Source organism: Peromyscus californicus, unplaced genomic scaffold (assembly GCF_007827085.1).
Source record: "Peromyscus californicus insignis strain IS unplaced genomic scaffold, ASM782708v3 Scaffold_3__1_contigs__length_106647218, whole genome shotgun sequence".
NCBI classification, from domain to species: Eukaryota; Metazoa; Chordata; class Mammalia; order Rodentia; family Cricetidae; genus Peromyscus; species Peromyscus californicus.
In genome coordinates, this window is record NW_026294551.1 from 68,534,998 (window position 1) to 68,549,155 (window position 14,158).

The 14,158-nt window shown below is 41.7% G+C and overlaps 1 protein-coding gene across 4 annotated transcripts in view; it reads left to right on the plus strand.

Moving 5' to 3' along the window:
• Cdc42se2 (CDC42 small effector 2) overlaps positions 1 to 14,158 on the plus strand; it is a 77,829-nt gene that overhangs the window by 41,158 nt on the left and 22,513 nt on the right. For all 4 annotated transcript variants that reach the window (XM_052757734.1, XM_052757736.1, XM_052757735.1 and 1 more), the window contains exon 2: positions 11,850 to 12,158. In XM_052757734.1, coding sequence (XP_052613694.1) covers positions 12,105 to 12,158 — 54 coding nt within the window. In that variant the 5' untranslated portion in view covers positions 11,850 to 12,104. The remainder of the gene's footprint in view (positions 1 to 11,849; positions 12,159 to 14,158) is intronic.

Consider the following 14,158-nt stretch of genomic DNA (forward strand, 5'->3'; position numbering starts at 1 on the left):
AAAACTGGATTCTGTCAACAGCCTGTCTAGATGGAGGTCTTCTCTGATGGAACCTCAGAGTTATTATTCATGTGATTTGAACTTTAATCTCCCTCCATCAGGGACTGTGAGGCAGGTGCTCATGCTATTGTACAGTTTCTGCTTCTGTAACTTAATGATTATGCTGAACCTGTGGGCAGTTTTTATGCTGTAAGGATCCTGGTTGAGTCCTGGTGCTCTGGGTAAAGTTTCCAAAAGTGAACTGTCACTTCAGCAGATAAGTGAAATGGAAGCTGGCCCATAGTTGGCTACGCAATACATTATGTGCAGTATGGCTACTGAGTAGTTGTTAAACAATGTCTAGTACTATAGAAATCCAGGTAATTTTTTTCGTGATTTTCAGTAAAACGTGAATCTGTGTGTTTTCTGATGTGTATGTGTGTGTGTACATTTGGAAGCCAGTGGAGGATGTCGAGTGCCCTGCTTTCTGTTTCTCCCTTAACCCCTCGAGGCAGTCCTTCACTGAACTTGCTGTTTCTCAAGGTTGGCTAGTCAGCAGACCCTGTCGGTTTGCCCGTCTCTACTCCCCACAGTACATGGGTTACAGCTCTGTGGGCCTTTTCTGTTGGTGGAGGGCCTCATGCTTGCACAGCAAACACCCTTTACCCTCTGAACCTTCTCTCTGGCCCTAAAAATGATTGTCTTTTGGGGGGACAGGGTCTCACTATGTAGCCCTTGCTGGCCTCAAGTTCACAGTCCTCCTCAGCCTCTGGAGTGCTGTCACTCCCTTCTGATTATAGGCATACGCTGTCACACCTTCCTCATATATTAGTGTCTCTGTCTGTCTGTCTGTTTCTCAGAAAAGATTTAGAAGTCACACTAAGCCAGATGCCAGGCATTCTTATCCGTTATCTGTTTCAACTGTGACGTTAATTTTGGTAATACAGTTGGATGCAGATTTTTGTTAAAAACATATAACATGCCAGGCGTGGTGGCACACGTCTTTAATCCCAGCACTTTGGAGACAGAGACAGGAGGATCTCTGAGTTTGAGGCCAGCTTGGCCTACAAAGTGTGTTCTAGGACAGGCTCCAAAGCTACACAAAGAAACCCTGTCTTGAAAAAAACAGACACACACACAGTGGAAGCCTGGTGTGGTGAGTGTCTGTAGTCCTAGCTACTCTGAAGACTGAGGTGGGATTGTCACTTGCCCCCAGGAGTCCAGGTCAGCCTAGGCAAGACAGTGAGACTAAAGAAAGCCTCACAACAAGGAAGGGAGGGAGGAGGGAGGGACAGTGAGAGGTGGGGAGGGTGGGGGAGAATAGTGAAGAAGTTGAAAGTAGGAGACTGGAGAGATGACTGAGTAGTTACAGAGGCCCCCTAGCACCCATGTGGTAGCTTACAACTATGCCACTCCAGTTCCAGGGGACCCAGTGCTCTCTTCTGACCTCCCAAGAACCAGGCATGCTAATGGTGCACAGACATATATTCAGGCAAAACACTCATAGACATAAAATAAGTAAATCTAAAAATACTTTTAAATAGAAAGAAGTTTTAGAGAACTCCTTGCAGAGTATGGTGTAATTGTCATAGCATATTTTATAAAACAAAACAAAACAAAAAAACAAAAGCAAAAAACCCAGAAAAACAAAAAAAAATGTTTCCCTATGCCAGGCAGTGGTGGCACACACCTTTAATGCCAGCACTCGAGGCAGAGGCAGGTCAATCTCTGTGAGTTCAAGGCCAGCCAGGGCTGTTACATGGAGAAACTCTGTCTCAGAAAACCAAAACACACAAAAAGGTTTTCCATCTAAAAAAAAATCATTTGACAACTGAAAACGCCTTATTTATTGGAGGAAAATCTCAAGTTAGCAGGTCAGGCACCTGGCACCAAGCACTAGGAATGAAGTGTAGACCCGAGTGCTCTTTGTGTGTGGAGAGTAATCAGAAACAGCACGAAAGCTGTCCTCCACCTTGCCTGTTTACACCCTGATAAGCCACTGCAGTTATGGGTTCAACTGACTTTCCTGTCCTGAGGAACCGATAGGGACTTCTTTGCCTGGCCAAGAAGCATGGATTACACACACAGCTCCTTTGCTAAGCCTGCTCTGTTATGTGCTCTCCTGCTTGGTAGACGTTTCAGAAGTAACTAGATACTGAGTGTCATTCCCTTTTAAACCTTTATGCCTCTGACACTCAGAGCCTTTTGTTTTAAGAGGAGAAAACCTGGCAAATCAATTTAGTATACAGTTATGTTTTATTGACACTTACTGATTGGTAAAGTAACCAAATTAGAATTACTAGTTCTACTATCTACTGAAAGTTCTCTGTTGTAAACAGTATATGTCATGGACATATAAATTATGTATGCATTTAAACTATTTTGGAGGATATTAGGACATTGCTATAAAAGGGGAAGAATTAATTTAATTGGTTTATTTTTTTTCTATACCTTGATACCAGTTCTGCTCCGTTTTCTCTTTTAAATATAAATGTAAATAGGCACTTTTTTTTTTTATATGTTGCTCCATCTAAGAGGGGACCTGACTAGAAAAGTCTTTTTCTACATGCTGCTCAGGTTAACACTAAAGAGGCCTGTCTCTGTGTGAAGAGAAAGAAAAGATAACTAAGGCAACAATAGTAACATCACAACAGTAATGGAAACCAGTTACATGGAGAGTTGGTCAGTATACACTGCTCTGTAAACTTCCCAAGCACGCACATTCCTAGGCAGTTTATAATTACTCACTGAATCCTCACCAAGAAGGTAGAGACTAATGTGAATCCATTTCTAGAACAGCAAAACAGGATGTACAAAGGTCAAGTATTCTGCAGTTCTGAGTCAATTGTTTGTGACAACATCTTGATGTGTAGCCCAGGTTGGCCTCCACTACAGGCATATGCCCATGGCCAGCTGTTATCATTCTAAACCAGCATTCCGTACTGCCTTTCTAACCTTTCCTCTGCATATCAGTGTCCAGTATGAATGGATGTGTTCTGTCCATGTGGAATAATAATTCTAAACCACAGAATTAAATTAACATTTATACTTGAACTTAGTCGTTTTACCTTGTGGCTATCTAAACAATAGTAAATGCAAACTACTCTTTAGGGAACACTAGGTTTACACAGGAAAAACAAGCTGCCAGTCACATTAATTCACAAAACAGTTAAAAGGAGACAGTCAAACTTTGCAGTGACAGACTGATTCTAAAGTGTATGTGAAAATAGGAGTCTAGAAATTGATGGAATTTGAAAACTAAGAGTAACATCAGGGCACGTTCATTCTCAACTGCAGATCTTAACTTTAGTGGGCTGGAGGTGCAGGGTGGACAAATGGACTACAAATTGGATTATAGATACAAAATTAAACCTAAGAGTTCTAGAATAAATCGACAGTCTTTGTGACTTTGAAGAGTATGCTGAAATTCCTGTGGCAGAGTACAAATCATAAAAAAACAGTTGATGCATCAGAGTTCATGTAAGCTAAACTCCAAAAGACCAGAAAAAAAATTCACGTATGTGGTGGACAAGGGACTTGTTCCAGAGTGTATAAAGACCTTGGTTTAATTAAAACAGAATTGAGATTACAGTAATAGAACATAAGTAAAATTTAAAAATGAGCATTGGGGATCTGGAGAGGCGGCTCAAATTGGTCCTCATGTGAGGCAGTTCACATCCTCCTGAAGCTCCAGTTGTAGAGCACCTGCTCTCACATGCACATACTCCACAGAGACACATCCACAGAGTTAGGAATAATAAAAATGCAAACCAGGCTTGGTGGCGCACACCTTTAACTCCAGAACTCAGGAGGCAGAGCCTGGTGGATCTCTGTAAGTTCAAGGCCAGCCTGTCTACAGAGTAAGTTCCAAGACAGCCAGAGCTACACACACAGAAACCCTGTCTTGGGGGTGGGGGTAATACATCTTTTTAAAATGGACAATAGATCTGAAAATACAGACCCAAGGAGGGTGTGTGAGTGTCAACAAACATGAAAATATTTAATGGGGCTAGAGAAATAAATGGCTTAGCAGCCAAAAGTGCTTCTATTCTAGAGAACCTAAGTTCGGTTCCTAGTGGCTCATAACATGTAGCTCTAGATCCGAGGGATCCGCAGATACTTGTACACATCTAGCATTCACTCACTGACACATACTCATAAACAAAGATAATAAAATCTTTTTAAAAAAGAAATACCATTAATATTAATTAGTTACCAGAAAAGTGCAAATTAAAACCAGAGGGACACTACTTTATACCATAATGACTAAGATGAATGCTGACCATACAGAGTTATGGGCAGGATGTGGAGCGGTGGGATTCTTACAGGTGACTGGTGGGAAGGTAAAGTGATAAAACCCGTTTGCAAAAGTGATGGACAGTTTCTTAGAAAGTGAAACTCATACTATGCTTAAAATATGATGTAAGATTTCCATTCCTCTGTGTTTCCCCAAAGAAATGAAAACTGTCATCACAAATACTTATCTGTATATGTACTTAGGACTTAAGTTTTTAAAAATTCACATGTATTTATTTGTTTGTGTGTACGTGTGTGCACATGGTGCCCTCAGAGGCCAGAAGAAGGTATTGGATCCCCTGAAGCTGGAGCACAGCAGTTGTGAGCTACCCAGTGTGGGTGCCGAGAACTGAGCTCTGCAAACCATTTCTAACCGCTTAGTCCTCTCTCCAGTCACATTAAGTATTGAGCTTAGCCTGTGTGATTTATTTACATGAATCAGTGGGAAAGATTAGTGTCTAACGAGTCATTTCAAACATGAGAAAAATACCATTTCCATAATTGCATGCATTCTTCTCTGTACCTTTTGAGACTAGTTCAAGTAACAGTGGCTTCTTTGGGCTTTGGTTAACCACACAGAAGTAGATCTGTTAATAAGTACAGTTTGATACTCCTCCAAGAGATATCACAAATCAGTTTCAAAGAATCATTTCAAGCTGTGTGTAGTTGCCGTTCCTGTAATCTTGGCATGTAGGAAGTGGATCAGAAGCTCCAAGCCATACTTAGTGAGGTTAGTGGCACTTGGGCCATGTAAGACTGTCTCAAAAGACTGAAAACAAGGAGCTGGGGAGATGACTCCATCGGGGAAGTGTTTCTCTGCAAGCATGAGGACCCAAATTTAATTCCTAGCCTCCGTGTAAAAGCCAAAGGACATAGTAATGCATGCTTGTAACCCTAGGTTACAGGCTGAGGATCCTACCCTTTGGGCTCCCTAGCCAGCCAGTCTAGTTGAGTTTATGAGCTCCAGGTTTTATAAGCGACTATACCTTAAAAAAAAAAAAAAAAAAAAAAAGGTAGAACATGAGTGAAGATACCTGGCATAACTTGATCTTTCCCCTAATGTGGAAAACAAGAGGCTGGGGAGATAGTTTAGTTGGTAAAGCAAGGACCTGAGTTTGAGCTGCAGAACCCTCATTAAAAATACGGGCTAGAGAGAGGGCTTGGGAGCTAAAGAGCATTTGCTGCTGCTCTCCTAGAGGACCCAAGTTCAGTTCCCAGCACCCACAGTTGATAGATAGCCCACAATTGCCTGTGCCCCCAGCTCCAGGGGAGCCAATGCCTTTTCCTGGCCTCCATGGGTACCAGGCAGGCATGTAGTGCACATACGTACATTCAAGCAAAGTACTCATACATAAGATAAGTAAACCTTAAATATATATGTGGGCATGGTGACACCTAGTACTGGGGTTTACGGTCCAGCCAGCCTAGACTGGGGGAAATTCCAGGCCAGTTTGAGACCCTGTCACTCACACAAAAAAAGGGTAGGTAGCACCTGAGGAATGACCTCTGAACTTGCCCTCTGACCTCTGTATGCTCATCCACACAGCATGCATCCACACTCACCCATATACATAATGGGGAAAAAAACCCAAACAAACCTGAAAACAAAAACATTTCAAAATTAGTATGGAACCGTTGGTGTTCGTTCATGTTGCTGTGATTAAGCTGTACTGATAAATCATTTGTCATTGATTAATAATTTTGTAATTGTGTAGGAAACAACTTTGACATTTGGTAGAATTTAGACACCCTTCTCCCCTAATTTTACCCAACCCTTCAATGTCATTAGTAAAGATGTGTATTTTTTTTTTTTTTTTTTTTGGTTTTTCGAGACAGGGTTTCTCTGTGTAGCTTTGCGCCTTTCCTGGAACTCACTTGGTAGCCCAGGCTGGCCTCGAACTCACAGAGATCCGCCTGGCTCTGCCTCCCGAGTGCTGGGATTAAAGGCGTGCGCCACCACCGCCCGGCTAAGATGTGTATTTTTGATTCTCTGCATTTTCATTCCCGATCCCTCTCAGTTCATTATGACTATTACTGTTGTTACTTATGTCTTATTTAAACTTTTGGTCATTTAAAAATATGCAGGACTAGGTAGGTGGCGCAGTGGTTAAGAAAGCTTGGTGTTCTTAAAGAGGAGTTGAGTTTGGCCCAGCACCCATGTCTGGTAGCTTACAACTACCTGTGTAACTTCAGCTTTCTTCTGGCCTCCATGGGCACCAGGCACATCTCACACACCGAAGAGGAGAGGAAGAGGGACTGGAGAGATGGTTCTGGGGTTAGGAGTATTTACTGCTCTTTAGAGAACCCGGGTTCAGGTCCCAGCACCCACGTGGCAGCTTGTGACCATTTGTAACTCTAGTTCCAAGGGATCTGATTCCCTTTTCTGGACTCTGTGGTCACCAGGCTTGCACATGGCGTGTATACACACACGCAGGCAAAATACCTATATACACAACACATTTTTAAATTAAAAGATAAATCTTCATATAGACACTTGTGTGGTGCGAAAGTATACTGTTTAACAGATACTTTTGTAGCTACCACCCAGGCGTAAGAGCTAGAGCAGGGCTGGGGTTGTACTGTTGGTGCCTGCCTGGCTTTCATTCCAGCCTAGCTGGGCGAGGGAGGGTAGAACATTGTCAGCGTTCCAGGAGTTTTTATGATGCGAATTTTCCTGTTTAGAATCCCGCCCTTGAGTGCCCTCCTGGCTGGCTGTTAAGAGTTTTGCTTTGACCTATTTTTGTTTCTCTAGACAGAGATTGTTTAAACCGTTTTTGAAATTTGTGGCAATGGTTTATGTAATGCTTTCCAAGAATCATCCTATTCTATAAAGCTGTGATTCATTGGTCTTTTGTGTGAATATGCCATTTTCATTAATTTTCTCCCCTTGGGGCTAGAGAGATGGCTCAGTGGTTAAGGGTGCATGTAGTTCTTGCAGAGTACCTGAGTTCTGTTGCCAACACCCACGTCGGGTGGCTCATAAACTTCTAACCCCCACCCTGTAACAGCAGAGCTAGGGTGTCTGACACCCTCTTCTGGCCTCCACAGATATTTGCATGCATGTGCACATGTCCCAACACAGACACAAAGAAAATGGAAATAAATCTTTTTTAAAAGTTGTTTTTCTTCTTGATAGGCTTCTAAGCTATTTTTTAATTTACAGTAAGACATGGTAGTGTGTGCCTGTAGGACAAGCTACCTAGGAGGCTGAGACCGAGACGACCTGAGGTTAGGAGTCAGAACTAAACTGGGCAGCATAGTGCCATGCCAGCTCCAAAAGAAGCAGAGCTGTTATTGTTGCTTTACTCTTGTATTTGCTGTTTTGATAACAACTAAGAGCATACAGTATGCAGTGCCTGTGTATCCAGCATCTAATTTAGCCCTCATTTTAGATCTGGAAACTGAAACACATCATTCTGATTTATAACCGAAAACTGATGGGGCTAGGGCCTGTCACTTGTTCATACTAGCATTTCTGAAATTATTGGAATACTCAAACTTCTGAAAGTCTTTGGATAGCTAGAGGAGTGTCACTCTGCACTAATAATATCTAAACTTGGCTTTAAACAGAGCACATGTCACATATCTTTATTTCAAAGTCCAGATTCTGAACTTTGGTGCAGTGCTACACAGACTGAGTGTACTCAGGTCGTGAACTGTGTACAGTTCTTCCTTCTCTAAGATGAGGTCTTAGGAGAAGCTGATCATGCTGTAGACCAGTCTGAATGTTGACTTATGTGTGGAATGTGCTGAGCTGTGTAGCTGTTAGAATGCTGCTCCCTGGGCATAGTTTGTTTTTTTTTAAGTGTAAGGGGTTTGTTTTGGTTTGTAGTTTGTTGAGAGGTCTCATGTAGTCCAGGCTGGCCTCAAACTTGCTTTATAGCAGAAGGTAACCTTGAACTCTTGATCCTCTTCAGTATAACAATACTTGGTTTTAAAAAGTATAAGATTTTGAAAATGAATTATTTTAAGGAACTTTCAGCTCAAGTGAAAGTAACTATTAGTATAGTAGCAATGTTGAATTTTTTTGCAACAGATTCAGTATTCTTTGAAGATATTGTTTATAAATACTTTAGGTTTATACACCAGAAATCTAAAAGCGCAGTTTAATGAGGAAAGCAAGAAGATGGACACTTCCTGAGGCATCCACCTTAGGAAACATCTTAAAGTCCATTGTTTACTTAACAAATAAAAACTATGGGGTTGCAAACATGTCTTGGTTTGAAAATACATTCCAGCAGGTTTATTGTGTTGTACAAATACAGAGTTCACAAATTGCTGTGTTTTAATCAGTTGTTCTTGAGCAAAGGCATTGTGAGTTTTTCCTTCTCCTTCCCCCTTCCTTTTCCTCTTCCCCCTCATCCCTCATGGCTTGGAACTCACGGAAATGCACCTGCCTCCTGATTGCTGGGATTAAAGGCATGTGCTACAATTCCCACCCAGCATTGTGAATTCTTAAAGTAATATATGGGAATGAAAAGAAATGTGGAAATGTGAAGAAAATTTGAAGTTGGGGAAATGTGGGTTGTTAAGCAGTTATTATAGATGGTAAAGTAAGAAGCCATGTGTTAATTTAAACAGAGTAGCCAGTGAAAACAAAGTCAAAACACAACTGCTTGAAATGTGAAATTAATATTTGCAGGTAAGTTCTGGTTGTTTATATATAAATCAGAAAATGTGGCATACGTGGACTAAAGCAAATGACAGACATGAAAATGCTAGGGTAACTGTGTGGCTGCACCAAGGTGAGCAGTGGGGTGTTTGCACAAAGGCAGGCTGTCTGCATGCACTTGCTACTAGAGATTCCCTTTCACCATGATTGCTTACTGGCTGAGGCCTTGGATTCAAAGGCAGTAAAACCTGTTTGGAGCTGTACTTAATCATTGGGTACTGAGTTACAGTTAGGGGTGATAGTTTTGGTGTACTCTCATACAGTGACACTGTGCTCATGTCCATTCCAGAAAGCTAGAAGAGTATTCTCAAAGTTGTTACCATAAAGAAATAATCAATGTTTAAGGATACAGATGTATTTTTTACTTTACAGACTGCATACATGTATCACAGCATCCTGTGGGGAGACACACACACACACACACACACACACACACACACACACACACACTAATATACTTAAACTCTTTTTTTTTTTTTTTTTTACACTTAGAGAGTGCACTTTGACACTTCGATTCTCATGTGTGGTGGTCAGAGGATAATTTTCAGGAATAAAGTCTCCTGTGTGTTTTGATCCAAGTCAGGTCCTTGGGTTTGGTAGGCAGTGCCTTTCCCACTGTCTTGTCAGCCTTATGTACTGCCTTTTTTGTTTATTCAGTTTTTAACTTTTTAAAAAGTGCCCGTTAGATATTGTGGATTTAACTCATTTCCTGGTATATTTCTTATAAAAAGATTGGACAGGAGAAATAAGTAAAAGAGATCCTTTGATTTAGTTAAATCTCAGACTGTTTCTCAGTCCAAGGACAAACATCTCTATTTATCTCTAGATGTGGGTGAAATGAGGAGTGTTTGTTTCAGGTCTGTATTTTAATTGAGCATAACCATGAATTTCTCTCCTTCAGTCTTCCTTGAATGGTTGCTTACTGCATGAATTGTTCTTTGCTAAGGCGTGTTAGACTTAGCCTCTGGACTGCAGAGTAAGGTCCCAGATGGTGTGCTCTGCAGCTAGTCAGGTCTGTGTCTTGAGCACACTCACCACAGAAGTGACTCCAGTGCCTGTCTCAGCAGGGTTAGAGTCTGCCTGCCTTGAAGAAGTCAAAGGGGGGAATTTTTAAAAGCGTGTCTGGGTAGGGTAAAGGATACGTAATCTATGATACATAAAATAATACTTTTTAAAGTAGTCACAGCAAGAATAAAGGAGAATTTTTTTATATTTACATAATATAATTTTAAAAGGGAAGAATTTTAATTTGGTTAGTCTCCAGGGTTTTGCGAGCTGATGAGATAATGATTTATAGACATTTATAGATAAAGTGTTTATCAGTTTATGAGACTTCTTTTTCTTTTTTTTTTTGGTTTTTCAAGATAGGATTTCTCTGTGCTCTGGCTGTTCTGGAACTCACTCTGTAGACCAGGCTGGCCTCAAATTCACAGAGATCGAGATCCTCCTGCCTCTGCCTCCCAAGTGCTGCCTCTCAAGGCGTGCACCCCCAACACCTGGCTTATGAGCCTTCTTTAAGAGGTTTACAAATACAAATAAAATTTATATTTTACCACTTGGGGCAGGAATGTTTACATCTTTTTGTGTAACCAAATGAGTCATCTTTGACCTTTGATCTTTTCATTTCAGGGGCAGCTTTTTCCTTCCCCCTCTCCCACATATCTTTTTAAGCTTTCTATTTTCTTGCAAACACTGCTTTCACTTGTTGGCTCCACTGGTTGTCCCGTCCATCCTCGTGCATCCATCCCCCCCCCCCCCCCCCCCCCCCCCCCCCCGCCATGGTCTGATTATCCTTTCTCAGTGCCAGTTCCGTCTTGAAGGTGGCCCTGTGATGCCACATTTAATAGCAACTCTCTCTTGTCTGGACATAGGCAGATGTCCTTAGTAAACTCCTGTACCTGTCATAATTACATTTGCTCTGAGGCCTCTGTGGGCCATCTTTTCCATTCATGCTGCTGCTTCTCTTAGATTCTCACCACTGCTTCGGTTGTTGTTGGCTGATTGCTAAGACTTCCTTGGCTTGCAGCTTGTGTATCCGGTATTGGGCATCTTCAGTTAATGTACACGGTAGGTTGCCAAGAGTATGAGTCCATTTACTATAACTTCAGGCCTCACCAAAGCAAATTTGTGTTCAGGTGACACTGGTCTTGAAAATGACGGGAACCTCTCTGGCTCTCCCTCTTTGCTTCTCCTGTCAGCCAGTCAGCAGTTCAGCATTGGCAGTCAGCAGTAAGTCCACTTGGTTCTGCTGCAGCTAGGAAGTTACCTGACAGGGATTGCCTGGACTCACCTTGGCTTACAGTGGTGAGATGTTCGGTGTTTCCACTCAATGCTAATTATTTGGGATGGAGGAGGGGTCCTAATGGCTGAATCTAGGGAAGGAAAGCTAGCAAAATGTATTCAGCTTCCATATACGGTTCTCTTCTGTGGATGGATGGTCACTTTAAGGTTTCTGGTGTGCTGTACCTGCTTTTCTTAGAGTTCATTGATCGTCGCTACTGTGGGTTGTCTGAGAACAAAGGACTCAATTGAAACATGAAAATAATGATCAGCATTTCTTTGTGGAACTTAAGAATGGCAACTATCATGTTTTATCTGGTGATTTTTAAATAAAATGCTTATTAAACTAATTCATAGTTTATATTAAACTAATTCATAGTTTATAGTTATAGACTATTCTATGAAACAAGGATTTTTCTATGTTCACTATTACAACGTTAACCCTTCATAGTCAAGTGATAACTCAAAATAATAATTCGTTTAGTCAATGAGTTTGTGAAATTGTTGATTTTCAGTATTTGCTTTTTGGGTAATATTCACTCTTATTTTATTACAGGTTTCAAAAGATAAATGATTCCATGGATAGTGTAGTTGACTCATTTGCTTTTCCTCCTTTTCCTAGACCTGCTCCAGGCTCTGGATCAAAGTGGTTCTTTTCCTCCCCACTGACTTGGAACCGAGTCTCTGTAGAGAAGCAGAGAAAAGAAACAATCAGATTTTCCTTTTAATCGACTTGAGACATTAACTCCAAGGACAGAGACCCAGTGAAATAAAATTATTTTGACGGCCACTCCTCACTTTGAGGGCGAAGTTGTGGAGCTCCTGCCTGCAGATTTGGAGCTTTTGCTGGAGCGTGCTGGGGCCCTGGACTGAAAGCATGAGTGAGTTCTGGTTGTGTTTCAACTGCTGTATTGCGGAGCAGCCTCAGCCTGTAAGTATCTGTGTGATTTGGGTGGGGGCTCTTAAATAAGACATTGGCTGTCCAACTGAGCAACTGCGTTTCTAGGACTGTCACAGAGAATAGTTCAGAGCTGGCACTCTGAGCATCTGTCAAAAAAAAAAAAAAAAAAAAGAAAGAAAGACAGACCCCCTGGGCTTGGTGGCACATACCTATAATCCAGCCCAGTTTAGAGCTAGTTGCCTAGTGTGGTGCACGCCTTTAATCCCAGCATTTGGGAGGCAGAGATGGGCAGATCTTTGAGTTGGAGGTAAATTTCAGAGCAGTTAGTGATGCATGGGGCCACTGCCTGACAACCCCTAGTCCCCCGCCCCTTGCCCAGGGTGGGGTTGGTATTTAGAACTCAGGGCCTTGCCCATAGTACAAAGAAAAGCATTCTACCACTAAACTACATTCCAGCCCTGTTTATATTTTTGTATAAGATATTGCATGGTATACATTCTCAATATTGTGGGCATTTTAAGATTACTTTGAGTTTAAGGTTCCAATTGGGTGAGAATTGACATCTTTAGAGTTTTGAGTAATTGTGTTGAGAAGTAAATTTCATGATCTAACTTTGTGTATTTCCTGTTCAATTTGCTCTAGATATTGTATGAACTTTATACTGTTCTGAAATCCTGTTTTCCTGTTATATTTCCTAATGGTTATTATTATAAGACTTTAACAGTTGTATATGCTAACTTTATAATACATAAACACAGTCTAAAACACTGAAATTAGTTTAATAGTAATTTAGTTGGAACATTTTATGTACTAAATATCTCTGAATACTACCTTCTTTTTCAAAACTTTTCATTACATTTGTATTTATTTGTGTGGGGGGAGGGGGGCGGCATGCCACAGTGCCCAAGTGGAGGCCAGAGGAGAAGTCAGTTCTTTCCTTCCACCATGTGGGTTCCAGGGATCACACTCAAGTTGTCACCCTTGGTGACAGATACCTTCACCCACCAAGTCAGTCAGCTCCTCAATGATGACTGACTTCTTTATTTTCTGATGATCATTTTCTCTTTCTGGAATCTTTTTTTAATAAAATGTTTTCTATTTATTCTTTGACTGTTTAATACATGTAGACAGTGATCTGTCTCAAACCTTTTCCTCTTACCTCCTTTCATCCCTTCATGTCTTTTCTGGGTGGCAGTGGGGGTGGGGTGGCAGACGCAGACCCACTTAGTACTACCTCCTGGAATGTTGACTGGTCCTATTGGCTTTACTTGAAGCAGGTAACAACAGGTGCAGTGAATTGATGGGTACAATGGCTTTGTCATATACAGAAGATAGTATTTCTCAGCACTTTGCCTCATCCTCCAGCTCTTACATTCTTTCTGCTCCTTTTTTCTTTCTTTCTTTTTTTTAATTTGTTTTTTGATTTTTGAGACAGGGTTTCTTTTTGGGTAGCCCTGGCTGTCCTGGACCTAGCTCTGTAGACCAGGCTGGCCTTGAACTCACAGATATCCACCTGCTTCTGCCTCTTGGGCACTGGTATTAAAGGTGTGTGCCATAACTGCCTGGCCTCTCTCCTCCTTCTAGGATATTCCTTGAGCCTTGGCAGTGGGTGTGGCAGGGCTTGATATGGATGTCTCATTTAGGGCTGAGCACTCAATAGTCACAAGTTCTCAACACTTGGACCAGTTATGAATCTAAGCATTAACTGCTGCCCACTGCAGAGAAAGGTTTTGGCCAAGGTTGAGAGCAGCACTAATCAATCTCCATCTCCCTCTCCCTCCCTCCACCCCACCCCCACATGGTCTCATTATGTAGCTCTGGCTGGCCTGGAACTTGCTACATAGACCAGGCTGGCCTCAAAGTCCCAGATCTGCCTGCCTTTGCCTCCCAAGTGCTGGGATTAAAGACCTGTGCCACCATGCACAGCCTAGCAATAACCTCCTTCGGGACTCTGACCTTCATTAAGACCCACAGTGTTGATAGTATTGATAGTTGACTGCCCTTGCTTGACTCGAATGGATCTAGGGAAC